Raw genomic sequence first — 19,381 nt, 5'->3', positions numbered from 1 at the left:
GAAACATTTTTGGAGCAAACATGTGACATAAATCTAATATCACAGTCTAGTGTTCAAATATACTACATGTGGTACAGAGTATCCGACTGTAGTAATCTTTTACCTATTGCTCTGGATACAGATAGACTGCCATTAACCCTCCATGTGCCAAACCAGATCACACAGCCTCCCAGAGCCTCGATCCTCTGCTTCTCATCCTGCAGAGAGACACAAAGCACAACTGGCTTTAGTGGTCATAATGGTGATGACGGTCACATAGTACATCCTGCTATTTCCTGGAGCAAATGACTCAGAATGGTGTTTTCGCTCTCCCAGTTGTGTCTAATAGTCTACCCAATCACACTCTTAAAAAATAAACTACCAAATATGGCGTTTTTGAGCAGACAACACAAAATAGTTTTGACTGAAAATGTACAATGAACTAATATTCGAAAAGGCAGGAAACATCCCGGAACAAAACGTTGAATGATGTTCCCGGATTGCATTAGGAAAACATATACTGTTTTATTGTGTAATAAATATTTCTTGATTCAAGATTCACCACTATGTGCTCTGGTTCATCATCTCAATCAAGTGGAAATGATAGATTTGTGAAGATATGTGTGTAGGTGTGAATGGCTACCTCTCTGTCTGGTTTATGTGGTTTCATCAGCTCCACGGCCTGTCCTTTCCTGACCAGCATGACCTGGGAGTCTCCCAGCCAGGCCACATACAACGTCTGGCCCCGCAGGAACGTCACCACGCCTGTCGTGCCACAGCGCAAGTGCTGCCAAACACAGACATGTTTCTTACAGAGTTCAAGTCACAACCTGTATGTTACGGAAATTGCTGGATGATGGAAAAAACAAAGAGTAGGGGTGATTGGGAGGAGTGGCCTGTCCAATTTGAACCTGATTGGTGCTTTGTTGTTGGACTACTGCCCTAGTAATTGATTGGCCACAACATAAACCATGTTTGGGCAGATATGGTCAGAAGTTATTTTAGGCCTGTTTGGTGCAAAGGTCTTCTGAAACAGGAGATCACTACCAGCAGGCCAGTGGGATAATGGAGGTGGTGGTAGCAGATGCCAAAAAACATGTGAGAGTGTGGTGTGGCCATGGATCAGGACTTTCTGTTGGCCTCAAGGAAATTCTGGCGAACCATCAAATGACTCATGACGGGAAAGCAGGATTTAGCCACGGCTATGTATAGCAGAGGAGTTGAACTGCTAACTCTGAATGGGATTAGGGGTTTAATAACTGACTTTGAACACTTTAAATCTGAAAAACATGCCTCCTAAAGACGAGGCTGGGTTTGGAGAAAACCTTATTTATATTTCTAGTGGTCAAGAAGCACATCAGTGGCAAGGCAATAGGCGTGGATGAGATTTTCTATGAGATGCTTGAGTGTAGGGCTTTCTTGGCTGACATGTCTTTCGATGTCGCATGAAGGTCGGGGACAGTGCCTGTGGAGTGGCAGACTCAGTTTGTAGTTTCCAAATTAAAACGTGAGGCTGGAAAGTGTGCTCTAATTATCGGGGTATCACACTGCTCAGCCTCCCTGGGAAAGCGTTTGCCAAAGTGCTTGAAATGAGGCTGTGACCGATTTTCAAACTTCAGATCCAGAAGGAGAAATGCATATTTTGACGTGTTGATGGCAAAATTGACCAACTCTGTATCCTGGCTGTGGGTAAAGAGTTGCAGTTGGTTGCAGTAGGGGTTGTTGGAGTTTACACATTGAGTCTGCATTTGGACCAAGTGCCTCAGGGGGTCTTGTAGAGGCCACTATGGGGGTATGCCCCAAGAGAAGGAGTTTTTAGCTATCAAAATGTTTTGTTCATGATTTAGGGGGAAATGGAGAGGGGGATTGACAATTGAATTGATACAAAATTAGCAGTAATTCAGACGGTGTACCAGTGTACCAACATTGTTGTTAAGAGGGAGCTGAACTAGAAGGCAAAGCTTTCCATTTATCCATCAAACCCTGTCCTGTGGTCATTGGTGGCTCAGAGATAGGATAAGGAGCTCAGACAGGGACATCCAACTGGCAGGAGACTATGGGGTTGAGTCAGAACATGCTAGACAGATTATTTATCTCATCCGGCCTGGGCAACCCTCCGGATTCCTCACTTGCTTGGAAAAGAGGATGTCTGCTGTTAATTACCTTGCTTAACCTCCTGCCATCAAGACCCAAGTCCAAATCAGTGGCAAAACATGGATGGATGAATGTAGTAGGGAATAGCGTTACTAGAAGTACCAGCGAAAAAAGTTTCAGTAAGAGTATCAGTAGATGAGATAGCAGAAGCAGCAATAGTGGGAGTACTAGTAGAAGTTTACTGCTTTTGATGATCAACAGGTTAACACTGGTCACTACTCTGCTGTTTAAAAAAGGATTTTGATTACCTCTCTTGATGCCTTTTTCATGAAGTGTTCGTCAGTGACTTTGAAGGCCTTGCAGAGCGCCTCGATGGGGTCCTCGTTGAAGGATTCCTGATGAACTAAGTTGACGTGGAGGTGATTGGCAGCATAAATGGCGGCATCCACACCACCATGGCCGTCAAAGACTGCAAAGAAAGCTTGTTCTTCCTGATCCTAAGAGACAGTACATGACAGTCAGTGGGATTGTGTGACGTAAGGATAACCAGATATCCATATTAACTGTAAAAAAATAAATAATAATCTGCATTTTGAAAAACTGTAAAATTGGCTTATAATGGTGACGAGGTTAATACTATAAAGTTGAATATATCGCTTTAGAGGAGAGTGTGGTAAATGTTCAGAGGATCGTGGTTAATTCGTGTCTACCTGAATGTTGAAGAGTGTGTTGAAGTCAGGGATGATGACATGCTTGTCCTCCATCTTGCGCCTCATGTTCTTGATGGCGTGGATGGAAGTTTCGTAGTATGGCTGTGGACGGCGGCGGAAGGGCAGCTCCTTCAACCAGAGGCAGCACACCTCAAACAGTCTATTAAACACCAGCCGGGCCAGCGTCACAGCATCCATCACTGACACACACACACACACACACACACACACACACACACACACACACACACACACACACACACAATCAGTTGGTCTACATGCATCTTATTTGTATATATGTAAATCAAGTTATTTCCGTAGGGTGTGAGGTTTCCTGTTTGGGACCTGGTGTGACTGACCAATAGAGGGCACATGCTCTTTCTACAAGGACACTAAAAGGTACAATCACGAAACCAGAACATTTTCAAAAAACAAATTTCATGCTCGTGCCTCTCTTATTTTTTCTCCAAGTAAAACACAAGCACATTGATTTACAGGCAAGATATATGTATGTGTAGCAATCCAAAACATGCAATAACTTCACTTGGAATTTTAGAGCAATGTAAGAATTTTAAGGCAACTCAGACGAGAATGGCAAAAGAAAAATCCTGTTTCCCAGTGAAAATGTTGCCGTTATGTAAGCAAAAACCTCAAAGGATGTTTAACTTATTCAGAAAGGCAGATGAAAGGAAACCATCATTGAGATACAGCACAGAGTTATACAGTCGTGAGTGGAACGGATATGAGGCCAGAGCTTCTTCAGTAATAGCCAAGGCACAGACGGCGAGCACACGGGCTTGACCTACTAATGCTGGCTGCAGGTATAATAGTCTGATCTCCCTGTGCTGTTGTCTGCTATTACATATTTGGTTTAGTGAGACAGAGGGTAAGAAATACAGAGAGACAAAGTGTCTAGCTTTTCCCTCAGCACTGCACCTTCTACAAGTCCAAATACTTAAAACACATCCCAATTCCTGAACCTCACTCTGTTCTGCTTCTCCCCACTCACTGCATCTGAAACCATGGGGCTATCCATAACACCTTGGAAAGAGTCGAAGAAAAGACACAACAACAATCACACAGCAGAGTTGGATCAGGCAACATCGAACAGGATGTGATCGGCCGTTACGCAACACGAGAAGTTCTTTGAGAGCACACACAGAGAGGTGTGGAACGGTTTGAGCTGTGAGTTTGAGTCCATCATAATTTAAGCGTGCCACACAATGAGAGTCTTGATAAGATGGTGAATAAAACACAGTGTACTGGCAAAGACATAGGAGATAATATTCATCCAAGAGTTGAGGGTTTTAATTTTGATTTGACGTGATAAAAACAGCAAACATGGCTCCTCAGCTAAGCATTCAGACTTTTAACTTAGAACTTAGTTGAAGCAAGTTTGGTAGCGATTACAGACTCGAGTCCTCTTGTGTATGATTTGACGAGAATGTCCTTTTGTTAAATATTACCACATAGGTCCTCAGCAGCATATTATAACCCATCATTATGTAAGGAAGCCTCTAGCAGCCATGATAATTATGACAGGAGCAAATAAGGAGGAAGGAGGAGGTAGACTTGGGGATGACATTGTACACCTAGTTCTGGGGATTTTCTAACATTCGGGTCTTAGCAGACTCTGTCAGATAGGATAGGGACCATCACCGGACAGATATTTTAAGCCCTTTCTAGAGAGATTCAATTCAACAGAGTTATTTCTATGTCCTGTGTTGTCTTGGCTGTGTGGTTTGAGTCAATGTCATATTGGACCTTCAGCCCAGACTGAGGTCCTGAGTGTTCTGGATGAGGTTTTTATCAAGCATATCTCTGTGCCTAGCATCCTTCTGTTTTCCCTCAACCCTGACTAGTCTCTCTGCCACTGAAAAACACCCCCACAGCATAAGGCTGCCATCACCATCCTTCACAGTTGAGATGGTATTTGGCAGGTGATGAGCAGAGCCTTGTTTTCCTCCAGACATGAAGCATAGAACTGAGGCCAAACTTTGAGGAGAAGCTTATGTCTAGTCGCTCATCCTTAAAGCCCACATCTGTGAAGTTCTGTGTGATGGTTGTCTTCATGGGGGTTTCTCTGTCTCCCCTAGTTGTTCAGTTTGGTTGGGTGACCAGCTCTAGGAGGTTGAAGCATTATGGAGGTCACTGTGCTCTTAAGAACCTTCAATGAAGACCCTTGGAGGATGTAGTATATCCGACTTATAGCTGTGACTATACAGTACTTTGGAGTTGATTCCATGCCCTCTAGTGGTCAAATACCACTTAAAGCAGTTCTGCTGGGGACAAGTGGGACAAAGCCCTGGAGGTTACATGACTGTGTATGTGTACAGGATGACGTGGGAGAGTGAGACCTAATTTGTCTGTACCTTTCTCTGTGTGTGTGTGTGTGTGTGTGTGTGTGTGTGTGTGTGTGTGTGTGTGTGTGTGTGTGTGTGTGTGTGTGTGTGTGTGTGTGTGTGTGTGTGTGTGTGTGTAGTCAGAACCCCCCCGAGGACTCACGTGGTAGTGGGTCAGCTCCATCTTCAACAGTCTTAGTGAGGAAGTGGATGGAGAGGTCAGTCTGCAGGAGGCTGTCTGCTGTGGCTCTGGCTAGAGCTGCAGCCAGGGAACACGGACAGTTACTGTGGAGAGGAGACATGACACAGTTATGAATGGGGCCAGACTTATCCGATGTGGAGAGCGACAGTGTCTTCTTATACGTGACCAGTTTAATTGTAGCATAAAGGAAACGCCAAAACAAGAATATCAACAAATATATTATCAGTTGCTTAAGTAGATGTATTTTTCTCCGAACATGTTAAATGTTACATCAGTTCTATTTTAGTGCAGCGCTCGATCAACACATCTGGCAGGAGCTGTGTGTGCATCTGTGTCAGAGAGGGTCTGTCTCCTCTAAAGGTTAAGGTGCGTCAGGGAGGAGGAGGAAGAGGCAGTAGAGAAGAAGGAGGAGGAGGAGGATGATGAAGAGGGGGACGTTTGAAGGACTGAAGGCCCGTTATACGTGAGTCACTAAGACAACTAGGTCACCTTCAGATGTAGGTAACCATGGTAACCCAGCTTCTGGATGTTATCAAATTAAAGAATGGCATCTTTATTTAGGAGTGAGGGCCAAAGTTTACTTCAGAGCAGTTGGAAATATGAATATATTGAAGTATAATCAAAATAAACACCAAAATGTTTATTCTGTTATGTCCTGGACAAAACTGCAGCCAGGCTAATTGGAAGCTAGGCTCTTGATACATGTTCAGTGCTACAAAATGTGTCCATTAAACCCAATACGATGTTTCTGGAATTTGTTCGACTTGCCCAAGCTGACGTAACATATTCTGGCTCATATTAATTCAAATGTATCCGTGTGCCAGATGAATCCTCAAAGATTTACTCAGAGCAACAGTACCATGCTAGATAATATCCTGAACACCGTAAACAGTCATTACACTGTTTAATTTACCCAAATTAATGATCTGAAGTACAACACAGGGAAGTGTTCTACAATTAAATAGTGTGAAAGCACCGCTGTGGCTCCTTAGTTCAATTACAAGGGTTTAATCAATGAGCAGTAAAGCGGATTTAAATGTATGACCCAAAGGCTGGTTCACTTTTAAAAGGAAAATTACCAACCTGGATCTAAGGGGTCTACGTCTTTGAGCAATATTTTATATAACGGACGAGAGCAGGTGAGGTCTTGTGAAACATTCACAGAACCTTAGCAGAATAAATTCTATATGTATCGTCAGAGAACAATCCAGATCATAAAAGGACGTAACACAAAACAAAATTCATAGAATAAAATAATTACTTTATAATATAAAAACACTGAACATCACTGTTTTTTAGAAAAGCATAGCAAATCATTCATTGAAATGTATTTACTACCCTCACAATATTGGCAAAAGTTAAGTAAGCATCAGTCTAATTTGAATTCACGTAGGATTTCTGGGGATTTTGTAATGATCTACATTTTAAGACAACATGCACACCACACATTCTAAAAACATTCATTTTCCACACGCATATAACCTTTTGTGTTTTCTTAAGGTATTCCTTTCCCTAGTAGGTGTCAGGTACGCTTACATACTGCTAATGGACTTGCCCTTTGAAATGAAAGGTGCCATGTTGTTTTTTCAACAACAGACAACAATAAACTGTAGTTCCCCTTTATATAGGAAGTGATCATTTGCCTCTCTCCTTTTTGCTCTGCTGGCTATGTTGTAGTGTTGTCAATAGTTAAAACACAACAGGAAGTAATGCTCTCGCCATGGCAACCAAAGTACCTAGAAATAACTTCAGTGACGATGGTTTGAAAGAAATAGTTAAATAAATAACTAATTTACATCCTGACATGACAGAACAGTAACAGACACTGTACGTTACAACAATAAACAGTCGCTCAGTGATGCAAAGTAAAACATAATTTACTCGTATTAATATGCAGTCTAGTTAATGAAATGAGGTCGCAGGCTTTTGAGTTTTCAACTGATATGAAAACGTGTTCTTGTTATGCTTATTCGGCCTCTATAGCCCGTGCTTGTGTTAATTACTTGACGTAAGCAATCAGCGAAAGTGGTTTATAATTGTGCTTTATAAATAAATATGCATGCTAATTGAACAATAAGATAAAAGAGTACGATTTTGCCAAATTGTAATAAATCGTTTATCCCTAAATTGTTTTGCATTTGAGCCAGATGAAAACAATGGACCATGCAGCTGCACTAATGTCAACAGATCGACACAGTCTTGGTGGGTTGCACTGGCCTGCTGGTTTGATTAATTAATTATTCACTGGCTTCCTGTCACTTCCCCAGCTATTGAGTCCATATGTTTAATCAGGAGGATAAATAAGCTTCTACAGCCAATTAGAGTCTAAGTAAAACTGTGCCTGTGTGTTATTTCCTATTGTCTCCAGGAAGACGAGTGACACAGACACATTGTCGTCCATTTGCTCTAAAAAAAAATGGTTGAGAAGCTTGACAATTGTCCTTTTTCCTTTAACAAATTTTAAACATTAATTAAATTTGTTCTGTGAGATATTTTCTTTTTGGGTAAATTTTTACATTTCACAGATCAAACACTGTACATGCAGTCCTGTAGAGTATTTAAATAATCTGCATCGTATACAGGGAGATTGTCCGTTTCTCTTCTCTGACTCATTCGTGCACTTTGTCGTGTGGTGAAGTTGAAGTTATCTGGTCCAGCAACATGTGTATCCAATGTTGTAATCCCTCTCCTCTCCTTTAGAGCTACTTTCTCGTCAGGTCCTTGATATTATTCTCCAACTGGGTCAAGGGCTAGAAGCATCAGCAACGGAGTCGTTAAAGCATGGCCCCATATAGCAGTAACCATAGCAATCTTCTGGGTAAACCTCTCCTTGAAAACGTCGAAGCTCCGATAGTCAAATATCTTGTTCTACTTCTTGAGGGGCTGAAGACAAGTAACAAATCTAATTGTGAAGTCATTGCATGAATTTAATCAGCACGTTGCAGAGCAGCCCCATGACCCCCTCTGTGCCCTCTGTGTGGACGGAGTGGGTGTTTCTTTTTTTCAGACAGAGTTAATATCCATTTGGAGGAAGATAAATCAACTGAGATAAATATGATTCTCAGTTGACTTTAGTTTTTTGCTTTCCCACAGATTTAGGACTAATGGATTTTGTGCCCCCTCTAATATACTGGGATTGAAATTTGCAGTTTGAACTGATAAACTATGTCAAAGCACATTGGGTGTGTTGATTTAACCTCTCAAATCTAAATACGTCTCTGACATGCTGCTGCGGTATGAACAGTCAACAGCTCTCGGATTGTCTACTGCAGTAAGTCCAATCAAAATCTGCCTGCGATTAAAGATGGGCAACATGTTTTCACTTCTTCCAATTTTGCAAAAGTGAAGCCAACATTTCCTGGATATGAGTGACTGCATTTAGCACTGGTGATGTCCTTTGGAGCCAGAGTCAGTGCTGTAGTGATCGCGGAGTGGAACCACAGTATCATGGTCCTGCTGATATCTGTGTTGGAGCAGGTCAAAGTCAGTCTGAGCTGTCAATCATGACGTTTCACCATCAAATAACTTATTAAAACCAAACTTACATGAAAAAAGAACACTTGAACAAACATGGTGTGATACCTTAAATTACAGAAAACAACTTTGAGTAAAATAAATTCAAGGTGTATTTAGATTTTTTTAGTTTGTTTTAAGCGTGTTCATTCATATCTAGTGCTGCACTTTCTGCCGCTGCTTACTACATTATAAAACATGCTAAACACATGTCAAACTACTGTATATGGAGCAACTGAGAGTGCACGACAGATAGAGAAGAAATGACGACAGAATGAGGAGATGACATGTGGGCAGGATCTGTATGTCAGTGTTTCATCATCAGCAGTGTCCCTCTCCTCCATGTTTCCATTCATAGAAATTCTCTACATTCCCCCCTCTCTCTCACTTTTTCTCCTCTCCTCTCTCGTTCCACCACTGGCAGCCCGTTGGGGGTGGATGCTGAGCTGCAGAGCTCTGATTGGCTGCAGGTAACGCAGGAGAACGCGCGACGCACCAATGGCAGCTCCCGGTAGCTTGTGCATCACAGTGAGGTCATGTGAAGCGGAGGAGGATTAAAGGAAAGCTTAATCTCGGTTCACACCATCACACTGCAACAACACGACTCACTAGATAAATGACCAGCGCCAGTTGAACTGGTTGGACTGGACGTCAGGGTCACTGATTCATGGTGAAGAGAGTCTTGCCTTGTCTTTCATTACATTACATTACAATACATTAAATTTCATTTAGAAGCTTTTATCCAAAGCGACTTATAATAAGTGCATTCAACCCCGAGGGTATAGACCCAGAACAACTAGAATCAAGAACACAGCATTCAGTCCCTATGTACATGCATTGCTCTTATCTCTCTGGCTTTTCTCATGGTCAACCTCCTAATCTTGATGAAATCCATGTCTCAATGGGAACATCATATGAAAACAGCATATATGGTGCTCACTCACATATAGAGGCCAAATAATCCAGCACAACAGAACAGACACTAACACAAACTAATTGCCTCTCTTGTTGTGTCAATAACCACTTTCCTATTAACCTTAAGGCCTCAGCTTTGGATTTGGATATTTAGCCTTTCCTTGGTGTTTTGATCTAAGATCTTACATTCTGATTTGGTCTCATTGTTGATGTTTTGTGAGGATCCAAGGAAGACTAGTAAATGAACTGATGAATATGAAGATTTGTGTTTCCTTTCACCTCAACCTGAGCCTCAACACGTCCTGGACCTCAACTGGTTGCTTCTTTTACACCTAATCAGGACCTAAACTACACACAGACACTAAAAACAAGATGGATGCAGCAGAAACCACAGTTTGAACGTAAAGGAGCCACTTACAACTGTGGATGGTCATTGCAGGTAAATAGAAAGCTTCGGCCATTTTTTACATGTAGACAATGAATATATAGATCATTTACTTATTGGCAGTTCAAATACTGAGGACTCTGATGATATTTTAGTAATTTTACTATACTATTATATAACAGTAATTTACATAACATCCATTCATTCTTCATCTTGGAAATCATGATGATGATGAAGCAAAAAGCAAAACCTCACATTTGTCAAAACAAAACAGCTTTAAAATGAACCAGCGTCTTATCTGAATATCGAATTTGAACTTCCCTGCGTGGTCACTGTTAATGCTTCCCTAAACTATATGTCCGGCCATTAGCACACTATAGTTTTGATGCAATCAAATAGAACATCTCTGCCATAAATTCGTCCTTAACACAGATAATTAAGTTCAATGATTGACGCTGTCAGAGAAGTTCAAGTTTAACTGGCCTATGTTTTTATTATTGAGGTTGTAGTGGAGGTGTTTTACTAGACTGTAGTACTAATATTTATAATACTCTCCCACTCATTTGTGTATAAAAGGGAAATCAGTAGAAACAACATGCTCCTGCTGTTGGACCTGAGTGTAAAATGTGCCCGAGGTTCAGCTGCGCCAGTGGATAAAGTTTTGGAGTTGAATGTAGCTGAATGTTTGAGTCAGCGGTGATTACTGCCTGCTCCCATGGTGCTTACCACAGTCTGGTGTTGCTTTTGTTCTCTGCTGTGCTCTGTGCTGCGGCTGTGTTTAGCTACGATCACGCAGGAGGCTCTGACAGGCTGCTCGCCGTGATAAAACCGGAGAGCTCTGAGTGTATGTGTGAGCAGATGACTCATGCATGCAGCCATGATATTTTTTCTATTTTTTGTTAACCGTTGCTTTTCTACAAGCTCGTTCTTTTCCTACAGAATTAGCCCCGGAGTCGAACAACAAGGTTGTTTCCATAGCAACACGGAAGCAAGTGACTGACAGTCAATAGTGTCAGTCGTCCTGTTGCCATACCCACAGAACGAGCTCCCACTTCATTATGCTAAATATTGAACCGTTTCCGTGCCAAGCCGAGGTGAGGGTGTAGATCCACTGGAACTCAAACAGCTCTTTTTGATATGTTCTGCCTCAGGCCCCCCCCCCCCCGTCCCTTGTTCCAGGCATTCCTCATATTAAACCTGGAACGCAGCTCGGCCTTTTTCTGGGAACAGAGAGAAAATCCTCAGGTGACTACCAGCCTCACACTGGGTGCTTGTTTTTATCAAATATTACAAAAGAAACTTAGAATTATTGGCTTTTAAAGGGCGTCTGTTACACGAACACAGTATTCTCAAGAGGCCGGAACAGGATTACATAACACTAATAGTGCTAGTAACCCTTAAATCCTTAAATCATGGCATTGCGGCTTCTCCCTTGAGATGGATTTCAAATGACATTGATGAATTAATTTGTCTCCTCAGTCCACACACACCATGTGGCGCTTTAGTCTGTTGCCGGGCTTTCTGGCACCTAAATGTGAGTGGCAAGAATTCACTGATGCCGCATCTGATCTGCTGGAGCCTCTGATAAATCTTTTTTTTTTTAAGATAAATAATTATATTTTTCTTCAAACTTTCATTCGTAATAATTGTCCATTTAAAATATTATAGATTTAACTGAATTTGTTAACAAATTATCAAAGACTTACATGAAAACCTTCATGTAAGTCTTTGAAATCCTTCATATTTTTCTAAAACACAGCTGGGGTTTTACTCGAGTAGGAGCAAATGCTGTATTTGTTGGGGAATATTTTCAGCCGTGGATTAAGAGACATTTGCTTTCCTAGTATTTACAGAGCAGAGACCACATCTATTTGCGATGCATAAATCATTTCCCACATGTAAACTGGTGTTAAAAAAAAATTGTGTGAGTGTCAGACCAGCTTACACACATTCACATCCGGAGCTACTACTAACAGTTTGCCTGAGGACCCGAGACCAGCTGAAAATGTTGATATCTCTAACGGATACTTGAAATCGTTGGCCTAATTTTTCTGTTATGCCCATAATTCAGCAACAAAAAGTCTGTTGTATAGTGTGATAATGTTGCGGTAAAGGTTTGGTTAAGTTTAGGCACTAAAACAACTAAGTAAGATTTAGGGAAATGTTATTATCTATAATTTGATGTTTTAGTTAAAATGGGTATTCTGTATAAGCTTTGTTGATACAATGATAAATTCTTTCAAATTAAAGTTAAAGGAACAGTTATCACCAGGGTTAAAAGGAACCTTCACTAACTCTTGGTTTGATACAAACAGGAAAACAATCCTGTGTCAACTCAACGTTTTGTCATCCCACCCACTCAGGTCTCCTCCCCCCAATGTCCACAGACCCTTGACTTTTCCCTGGACAGGAGTCGTGATCAGTCCAAATGTAGTCCAGATGCTATCTATATATAACGTCATTCTTGAGCAGTTTCTTTTGTTGGGAGTACAGTCCCATGTGATTAAGGTCGTATTTACATCCTTTTATAGTTAACTGTGGACGTATAAATCTTGCTTGGCTATCATCCACTGATTGAAAGCATCTCTGACCTCCAATTCAACAGAGGTGGAGATTTATCTCTTGCAAAACTGATGAATAAAGTTTGAATCTTTCAGACTGTGGTATTTTCTTCACCTCACTGTGTTGGTCCAAGTCACAATATGTGCTTGTTACTGCTCCTGAGGTCTGACAAACAACCAGTACAACTGCAGGTGTCACCAGCAGTTTTTTTTTTCCTTCAGACGGCTACAGGGGGAAACAATGACCCCAGAGCTGGAAATCCAATTTGACAAGTGACATGAAGTTGAGATTCATGCTTCATCACAAGTGTTTGCAAAGAGTATTTTTCAATTTTAATGTTGCAGGACGGTCCGGGATGGTGCGAATGAGACATCGCAAACACAGCTAGTGAACCCAGTGTGACAATTAATGAGATTTATAAAACAGAAAGGTGCAGCTTTTTAAACCTGACAAAAAGATGTGCACACAGAGATTTATACAGAGGGACAGTCTGTATGGGATTGACTCTAAATAAACTATTGCCTGTGTGTGTTTGTGGTGAGGAAACATGTCGTCCGCTGCATCAGTGTCTCTCTCTGACGTGTTCTTGGACAACAACAGATCTCTACGGCACAGAGGACTCAGGCTATGGCAGCACAGACAATATACTTGTTGGTAGCAGCCATTCATTGTTGGTTTTGTTCTCTTTTATTGGATTTGAGGATAATCCGTGAAAAAATATGGATTATCAAGAGACTTTCTTTTAAATCAACACCACCTGAGATGTTTTCACGGGGGAATCTACTATAGACTCAGTGGCACTGCAGTTGTTGATGCTCACAAAATGGCTGTTTTCATGTAAACACAATGTCTGTGTATCTAATGCAAGGTTGCGCAATAAGAGTAGGCCTATATGGATGCGTTGTCTCGTCCCCAGGACCATCTCCTGTAAAAAGGTGAACTACGAAGACCAGCAGATGTCAACAAAACGTGTGCGCTGTGTTGTGCCCTCTCAGCGATTCTACCTTAAGTGCACCTCTGGAGGTTTTCTGAGCTCCGCTGATGTAACACTGTGCACTTCAAACGGTGTGGAAGTGATGGGGCGAACCGCGTCTGCAGACGTCACAGAGTGCTGCTCTATGCATTTGCAATGGCGTGTTCCACTTACGATGAAATGCACAATGTTGGCTGCAGAGAGGCGTGTCTAATCCGTCATAAAATTAGAAAAACCTCCGCAGCCTCAAAACTCCTGCAGCAGCCCACGGTGCCTCTGAGAGCGCTGTGTGGGCAGGGGATCTACTATTTCAGCAAGACATGTCGGTAACGGGAGACTTAAAGGTGACACGCTGCAGGGAGGGTGAGCCGTAAAGCGTTGCATGTGTCATGTATACGAAAAGGCTGCGGATCTGTTGAAGTGTTCTCAGTTTCCAGATAAGCCTCCAGCCTCTGCTCAGCCTCCACAGATACACCGGGGAACTTGCATGTAATCCCCTCTGAGGTTTTTGAGCAGGCCCAGCGCTGCTCTGCACAAAGGCTTGAGGCAGTGTTATGTAATGTACCAGCTGGATCGTTGGTGGACTGATGGGAGCCTATAGGGGAGCCACATCGTGTCCTGACCCAAACTATCACTGGAATCACCTTTAATCTGAACCAATTTCACAGAAACGACAGTGTTATCTGTGTGTAGTGAAATGTGGGAGCGGCCACGTCTTGGTGATATCACTGATTCCCCAACACTGCAGTATTGACTGTTTCGAGCTACTGCTGAAATTATATTCTTTGAAGCTTATTAAGATGTCTGCCTCTAGGGCTTATTTAGAGCCTGGAGGCAATTAGCTTAGCTTAGCATAATGAATGGGAGCAAGGGGAAACAGTTAGCCCAGCCCTCTTGGAGAATATGCAAACCAACCCACCAGCTATAACTGGTATTTTCATCCTCCAGTAGTTTGGGGATGGAAGTTGTACACTGGGTTTGAGAGTGAAAACTGTTCCCCCACACATATTTTACTATCTTACTTAATCTTTCTGATGTTGTGGAAATTTATAATGTAATAAGGCACTACTGCCATGAGGGAGAGTCCAGTCAAACGCGAGAAGAAAAGCATTGGAAATATTAAAACGCTTTGTCGTTTCAATTGAGAACAAACATGGCAGTATAGCTTTGAATTCAACCAAAATTGATCCAGAAAGTAGTTGATTTAAGATGGGGATTGTGTTTAATATGTCTCATTAGCACAACCTTTCTTCCACCATGTTTCTGAAAATAATTTCAGGCTTGGTGATTGGAGCTGTAGAAATGTTTCATTTGTGAATCACCAACACTAAGGGAATGGGACTTTTGTGTTGTGTACCAGTCACTGTAGTTATTATCAGGAGTAAATAAGGGCTTTGTTGGGAACTATTTTCCTCCTGGGACATGGTGTTGGTTTTTGTTTTCTTTGTTGTGAGAAATGAAAAGATAGAATATCACCAGATTTACATTTGAATACATCTACTGTCCTCAGTCTGAAACAGATAGAACATCTTCTCTGTAATTGACTCATTTATCATTTATGATATTCTATCACAAAGCCCAGCAAAGCAAGGTCAAAGATATTTCAAGGCTGTCAAAAGGAAAAGGCCTCAACATGCGGACTTTATCTTATCCCGACCATCTGTTTTAACAGAGTATTACACTGCTTATAGGATGAAATGCTGGTGATTGTGAACAGCTCCCTGCACACTTAGCGTGCACTGCAGGGCTGAAAGCATCTGCTGTGAATCATCGTCTAAATTAATAAAACCTAAACCCCATAATACTTGACAAACTTCAATTGAATCTTAAATCCTTACTTAGTAATTAAAATCAGAAATCAGCTCATTTTTACATAATCTTTTCAGTGTTTTCAAATCTGGTGTTAATGCTCAGCACAGCACAGCACTGCAGTTAAAAATGACTTCAAAATATGATTGCTTATCCAGACACTGAATTCAATTCAATGACAAATCTTAGTCTTTGACCAGTGTTAAATTTGTATATCATATATAAATTAGTTTTAGACTTTTCCTGAAAATGTAAAATTGCTCACTTTTGACTAGAAACTGGTTTTAGTCAATGAAATAATAACAATGATGTTGGGCTGGTGCGAATGTTGATCGATGTTGAAGTTATTTTTCAAAGGACAAATTAAAATACCTCGCCATGAGTTATTAGGATATTGTGATGATGTGTGATGATTACCCGAAGCATCCTGTCTGTGGCCTGTGGGAGGAAGCCAGATTACAAAACCCAGGCAGACATGGAGATAACAACCCTTCTTGTGATGATAACAGCCACAGTGCTAACCACTGTGCCACCTTGCCACTCCCTTCATTGTTAAACCAAACATTTTCAGCTGCACTAACAGATAAATAATCAGTTTGTTGTCAATTTTGTCATGAAAAATAACTGTATAACTTTATTTACACAAGATACAGGTGTGTTTTAAGTGTGCCATTTTATTTTGATAAAACTGTTCACAAAGTAATTAAGCTTCACCTTTATTCATGGCCTCCTCATTATTCCTTATGCAACCTTGCATTTACATACATTAAAGTCTAAAATGCATTTAATTCCACTTAACTAATCATGAAAATCATGATCAAGAACAGTTTAGTCACCATTTTTTTTTACCTTGGTAAGTGCTTTTATCCACCTGTCACTCACATTGACATAATTTAATCATTCTTTTTGTGGCTCCTCTGCAGTCATGTAACCCCCAACCTGCCTCACTCGCCCCTGTTCAGCAGCGTTCCAACACATTGTTCAAGGTCACACAGGTAGGGATTCTAGACCATGATGTGAGCAGAACTGCTTTGCATTCAGTTCATCTACCACAGACATATGACTCATCATTTGAAATATGGGCACGGAGGGCGCACCCGCTACAGTGGAGCAGCAGCAGAATAGAAAAGGCCTCTGCAAAAAGTGTCTGTCCATAATGCTGTGAGAGGAAAAGGAGGACACTGCACACTTTTGAAGGTCGCTGCACTTCCAAAAATGGGGCCTCTCCAGAGCTAAAATTAATGAAGACGCCTGTTTTAGAGATGTCAATGTGAGCCATGCACTGCTGGAAAGACCAGTTTTTCTCAGTTTTCTACAGTCTAATGTAAATTACAAACCATGATGCATCAACACACTGTAAAACTGGAAGTGGTTTTACTGTTGGCATCTGATCAACCTACGACTTATTATCTTTACCGGATTAGGGTTGCAACATAGTCACTAAGAAGTCAAATCATACTAAAATAATAATTATAATAACTATTAGATTGTGAAATATATACTTATTCTCCAATATGTTTTGGCTTACAAAAACCAAAAGCACAGTGAGTGTCTACATTGGGAAAAAGGACGAGGTTGATTGATAGGTCCACAAAACGCAGGACTTAAAAACAGGGCTAGACCAAATCTAGTTTTATGTTTGAAACCATCATTGTTTCTTTTAAACATGATATCAACAAACTTATGCCCCTGTTTTTTATTGTCACTCTGACTATTGCTTTTGAGAGTTGTATTCCAGGACTAGGACAACAATTGACCTGTATCAACGGCTTAAAATTCTTAGGAGCTGCAGTTTTATTTGTGTTTACATAGTAACTCCTAAAAGTTTTAAATTCTCATTATATTTGCAAAGTGAATACTGTGGTAACCCCCCGGAACAGACATCTACAGACTTCCTTTTTTTTTTTTTCCCGGACAGAAAATAAATGTTGAATGACAGATTGCACAGGAAGATGGCTGTAGATGTAAGTCCTGGTCCCGTCTGTGTGGAGTTTGCATATTCTCTCTGTGTTTGCATGTTTTCCCTCTGGGAGCTCGGCTTTCCTCCCACTGCTCTGGTGAACAGGAGAATCAAAAGAACTCTTGGCTGGGAGTTTGTCTCAGCACAGTGATGGACTGTCCTCAGTGTTTCCCTGGCCTCAGGTGCATGCTGGGTACAGTCACAACTCCCCAGTCATATAGGAGGGTATGACATATTACTACACACCTTAATGTACAGCCACACAGTACAATTCTATCTGCTTCAAAGATGAATGAGCAGTGTAACTGATGGAAGTATATCTAGTTAAATTTGTATTTAGCTAATATATATATATATAACTAATATACATACAGCTAATTTAGTTTATTAACTAGTATGGCATGTTTGAATGCTTGCTAATCAGCATCAAATCCAAAGTAAAGACAATGCTATTTGCAATGTCAGAAGTTTCAATGCTATTCTGTCAAAGGCTACAAGTTTGATGATGATGATGATGATGATGATGATGATGATGATGATAGCTCTACTTTGAAAACACTCATCTGAGGATGAAGGCTGTATACATTGAAGTGTGGGTGTCAGACACTGTAGATTGTCGCTTTTGACAAAAAAGAGGACACAACAAATGCAAAGTGTGCTAAAAAGACTGAACTGGCATTGCACCCCTTTGTCAGACTCATGGCAGACACCGGCAACCAGATTACCCATAATGCCACTGGTACACCAACAGTTGGGTTACTGGTCCTTTATGTTTTTCACCATACCTACCTCTACTTCGGTTCGTTGGAGGAGAGAGAGGATTAAAAGTAGGGTTCGCCAATCAGAGGAAGGGTAGTGGCAGGTCTTCAAGTGAAAAGCGAGTTATAGACATATATGATTCATTTTCTGTTGTCTAGTTGTTACAGCTCGACAACTGATATAAAGAAATCAGTCAAACATCAAGAGACTTTCTTTAGAAAAGGAGACTAGTAATGCCTTGCTGGCACAAGGCAAATTGTTTGGCTGGGGCACTGTGGAAAGGTTACATTAGTATACTGCCGGCTCAATTGCCAGCGGTGGCGGAGGGCAGTGCTGTGGCTGCCCTCTGTGGTAATCCCAGCGAGACACTGTGATTAAGGGATTACTCCTGCAACTAATTTCAAAGGGATAGACCAGACACGAACGAGGAGGCGTAGAGGAGAGGAAGTCATAAGGACGTACAGCGATATATAAAAGCTGGCAAAACGAGGATGAGGATGGATGGAAGTAAAACACCCGGACATGTTGATAAGATAAGCACTCTCACAGCGTTCCCTTCGCTGATTTAGCTTTGTGGGCATTACCAGGCCTGCGTGTTTTTCTAAGACAAGATGCCTGAAAAGTCACTGAAAAAAAGTTTTTAGGAGAAACCGCAAACAGCTTTAGTTTTTAGAGGTGCTCCAGAAAGCCACAAGGCAGATAGTTCCCAAAAGCCTCAGAGGATGTGTATCTCCAGGGGGATCAAATCTCCTGGATTCCTATTGCTCTGATTAAACAGTGACAAGCCAGTAGACAGACAGATGGTAGCATTCAAAACTCGGACTAAAACTAGACAATTCCACTCAAACGCACTTTCTGTGCTGTTGACTTTCATTTACAGCTCGGCTTGTTCAGCAGTAAAGCTTCCTCGTGGGGAGAGGCGGCGACCACAGGAGCGGCGGAGGCATCAGATGTTGTTTTGTAAACATTGAATATGATAAGAGCTGTATCCATTTTCTTTCAAACTAGTTCAGCCCGAAAGGAGGTCGCTTCACTCTGAGGCAGTACATGTGGGACTTCAGAGAGATGGTCTGATTTAAGTTTTTTTCCCCCCCCTATCTGTATTCAAGAGCATGGTCTTTCAGTTTAAAAGAGGATGTCAATCAATCAATTTTATTTTATCGGGATAGCCCATATTC

General features: G+C 41.4%; 1 protein-coding gene across 2 annotated transcripts in view; it reads right to left on the bottom strand.

Moving 5' to 3' along the window:
- Positions 1–19,381, bottom strand: part of ppm1e (protein phosphatase, Mg2+/Mn2+ dependent, 1E) — a 38,056-nt gene that overhangs the window by 7,572 nt on the left and 11,103 nt on the right. For both annotated transcript variants that reach the window (XM_062406879.1, XM_062406878.1), the window contains 5 exons: positions 5,289–5,410; positions 2,784–2,983; positions 2,382–2,570; positions 623–766; positions 104–197 (listed from right to left, as the gene is read on the bottom strand). In XM_062406879.1, coding sequence (XP_062262863.1) covers positions 104–197; positions 623–766; positions 2,382–2,570; positions 2,784–2,983; positions 5,289–5,410 — 749 coding nt within the window. The remainder of the gene's footprint in view (positions 1–103; positions 198–622; positions 767–2,381; positions 2,571–2,783; positions 2,984–5,288; positions 5,411–19,381) is intronic.

The sequence above is a fragment of the Platichthys flesus genome, chromosome 15 (assembly GCF_949316205.1).
Source record: "Platichthys flesus chromosome 15, fPlaFle2.1, whole genome shotgun sequence".
Classification (NCBI taxonomy): Eukaryota; Metazoa; Chordata; class Actinopteri; order Pleuronectiformes; family Pleuronectidae; genus Platichthys; species Platichthys flesus.
Note: the sequence above shows the minus strand (reverse complement) of the source record. Positions and strands in the feature narration are given on the sequence as shown.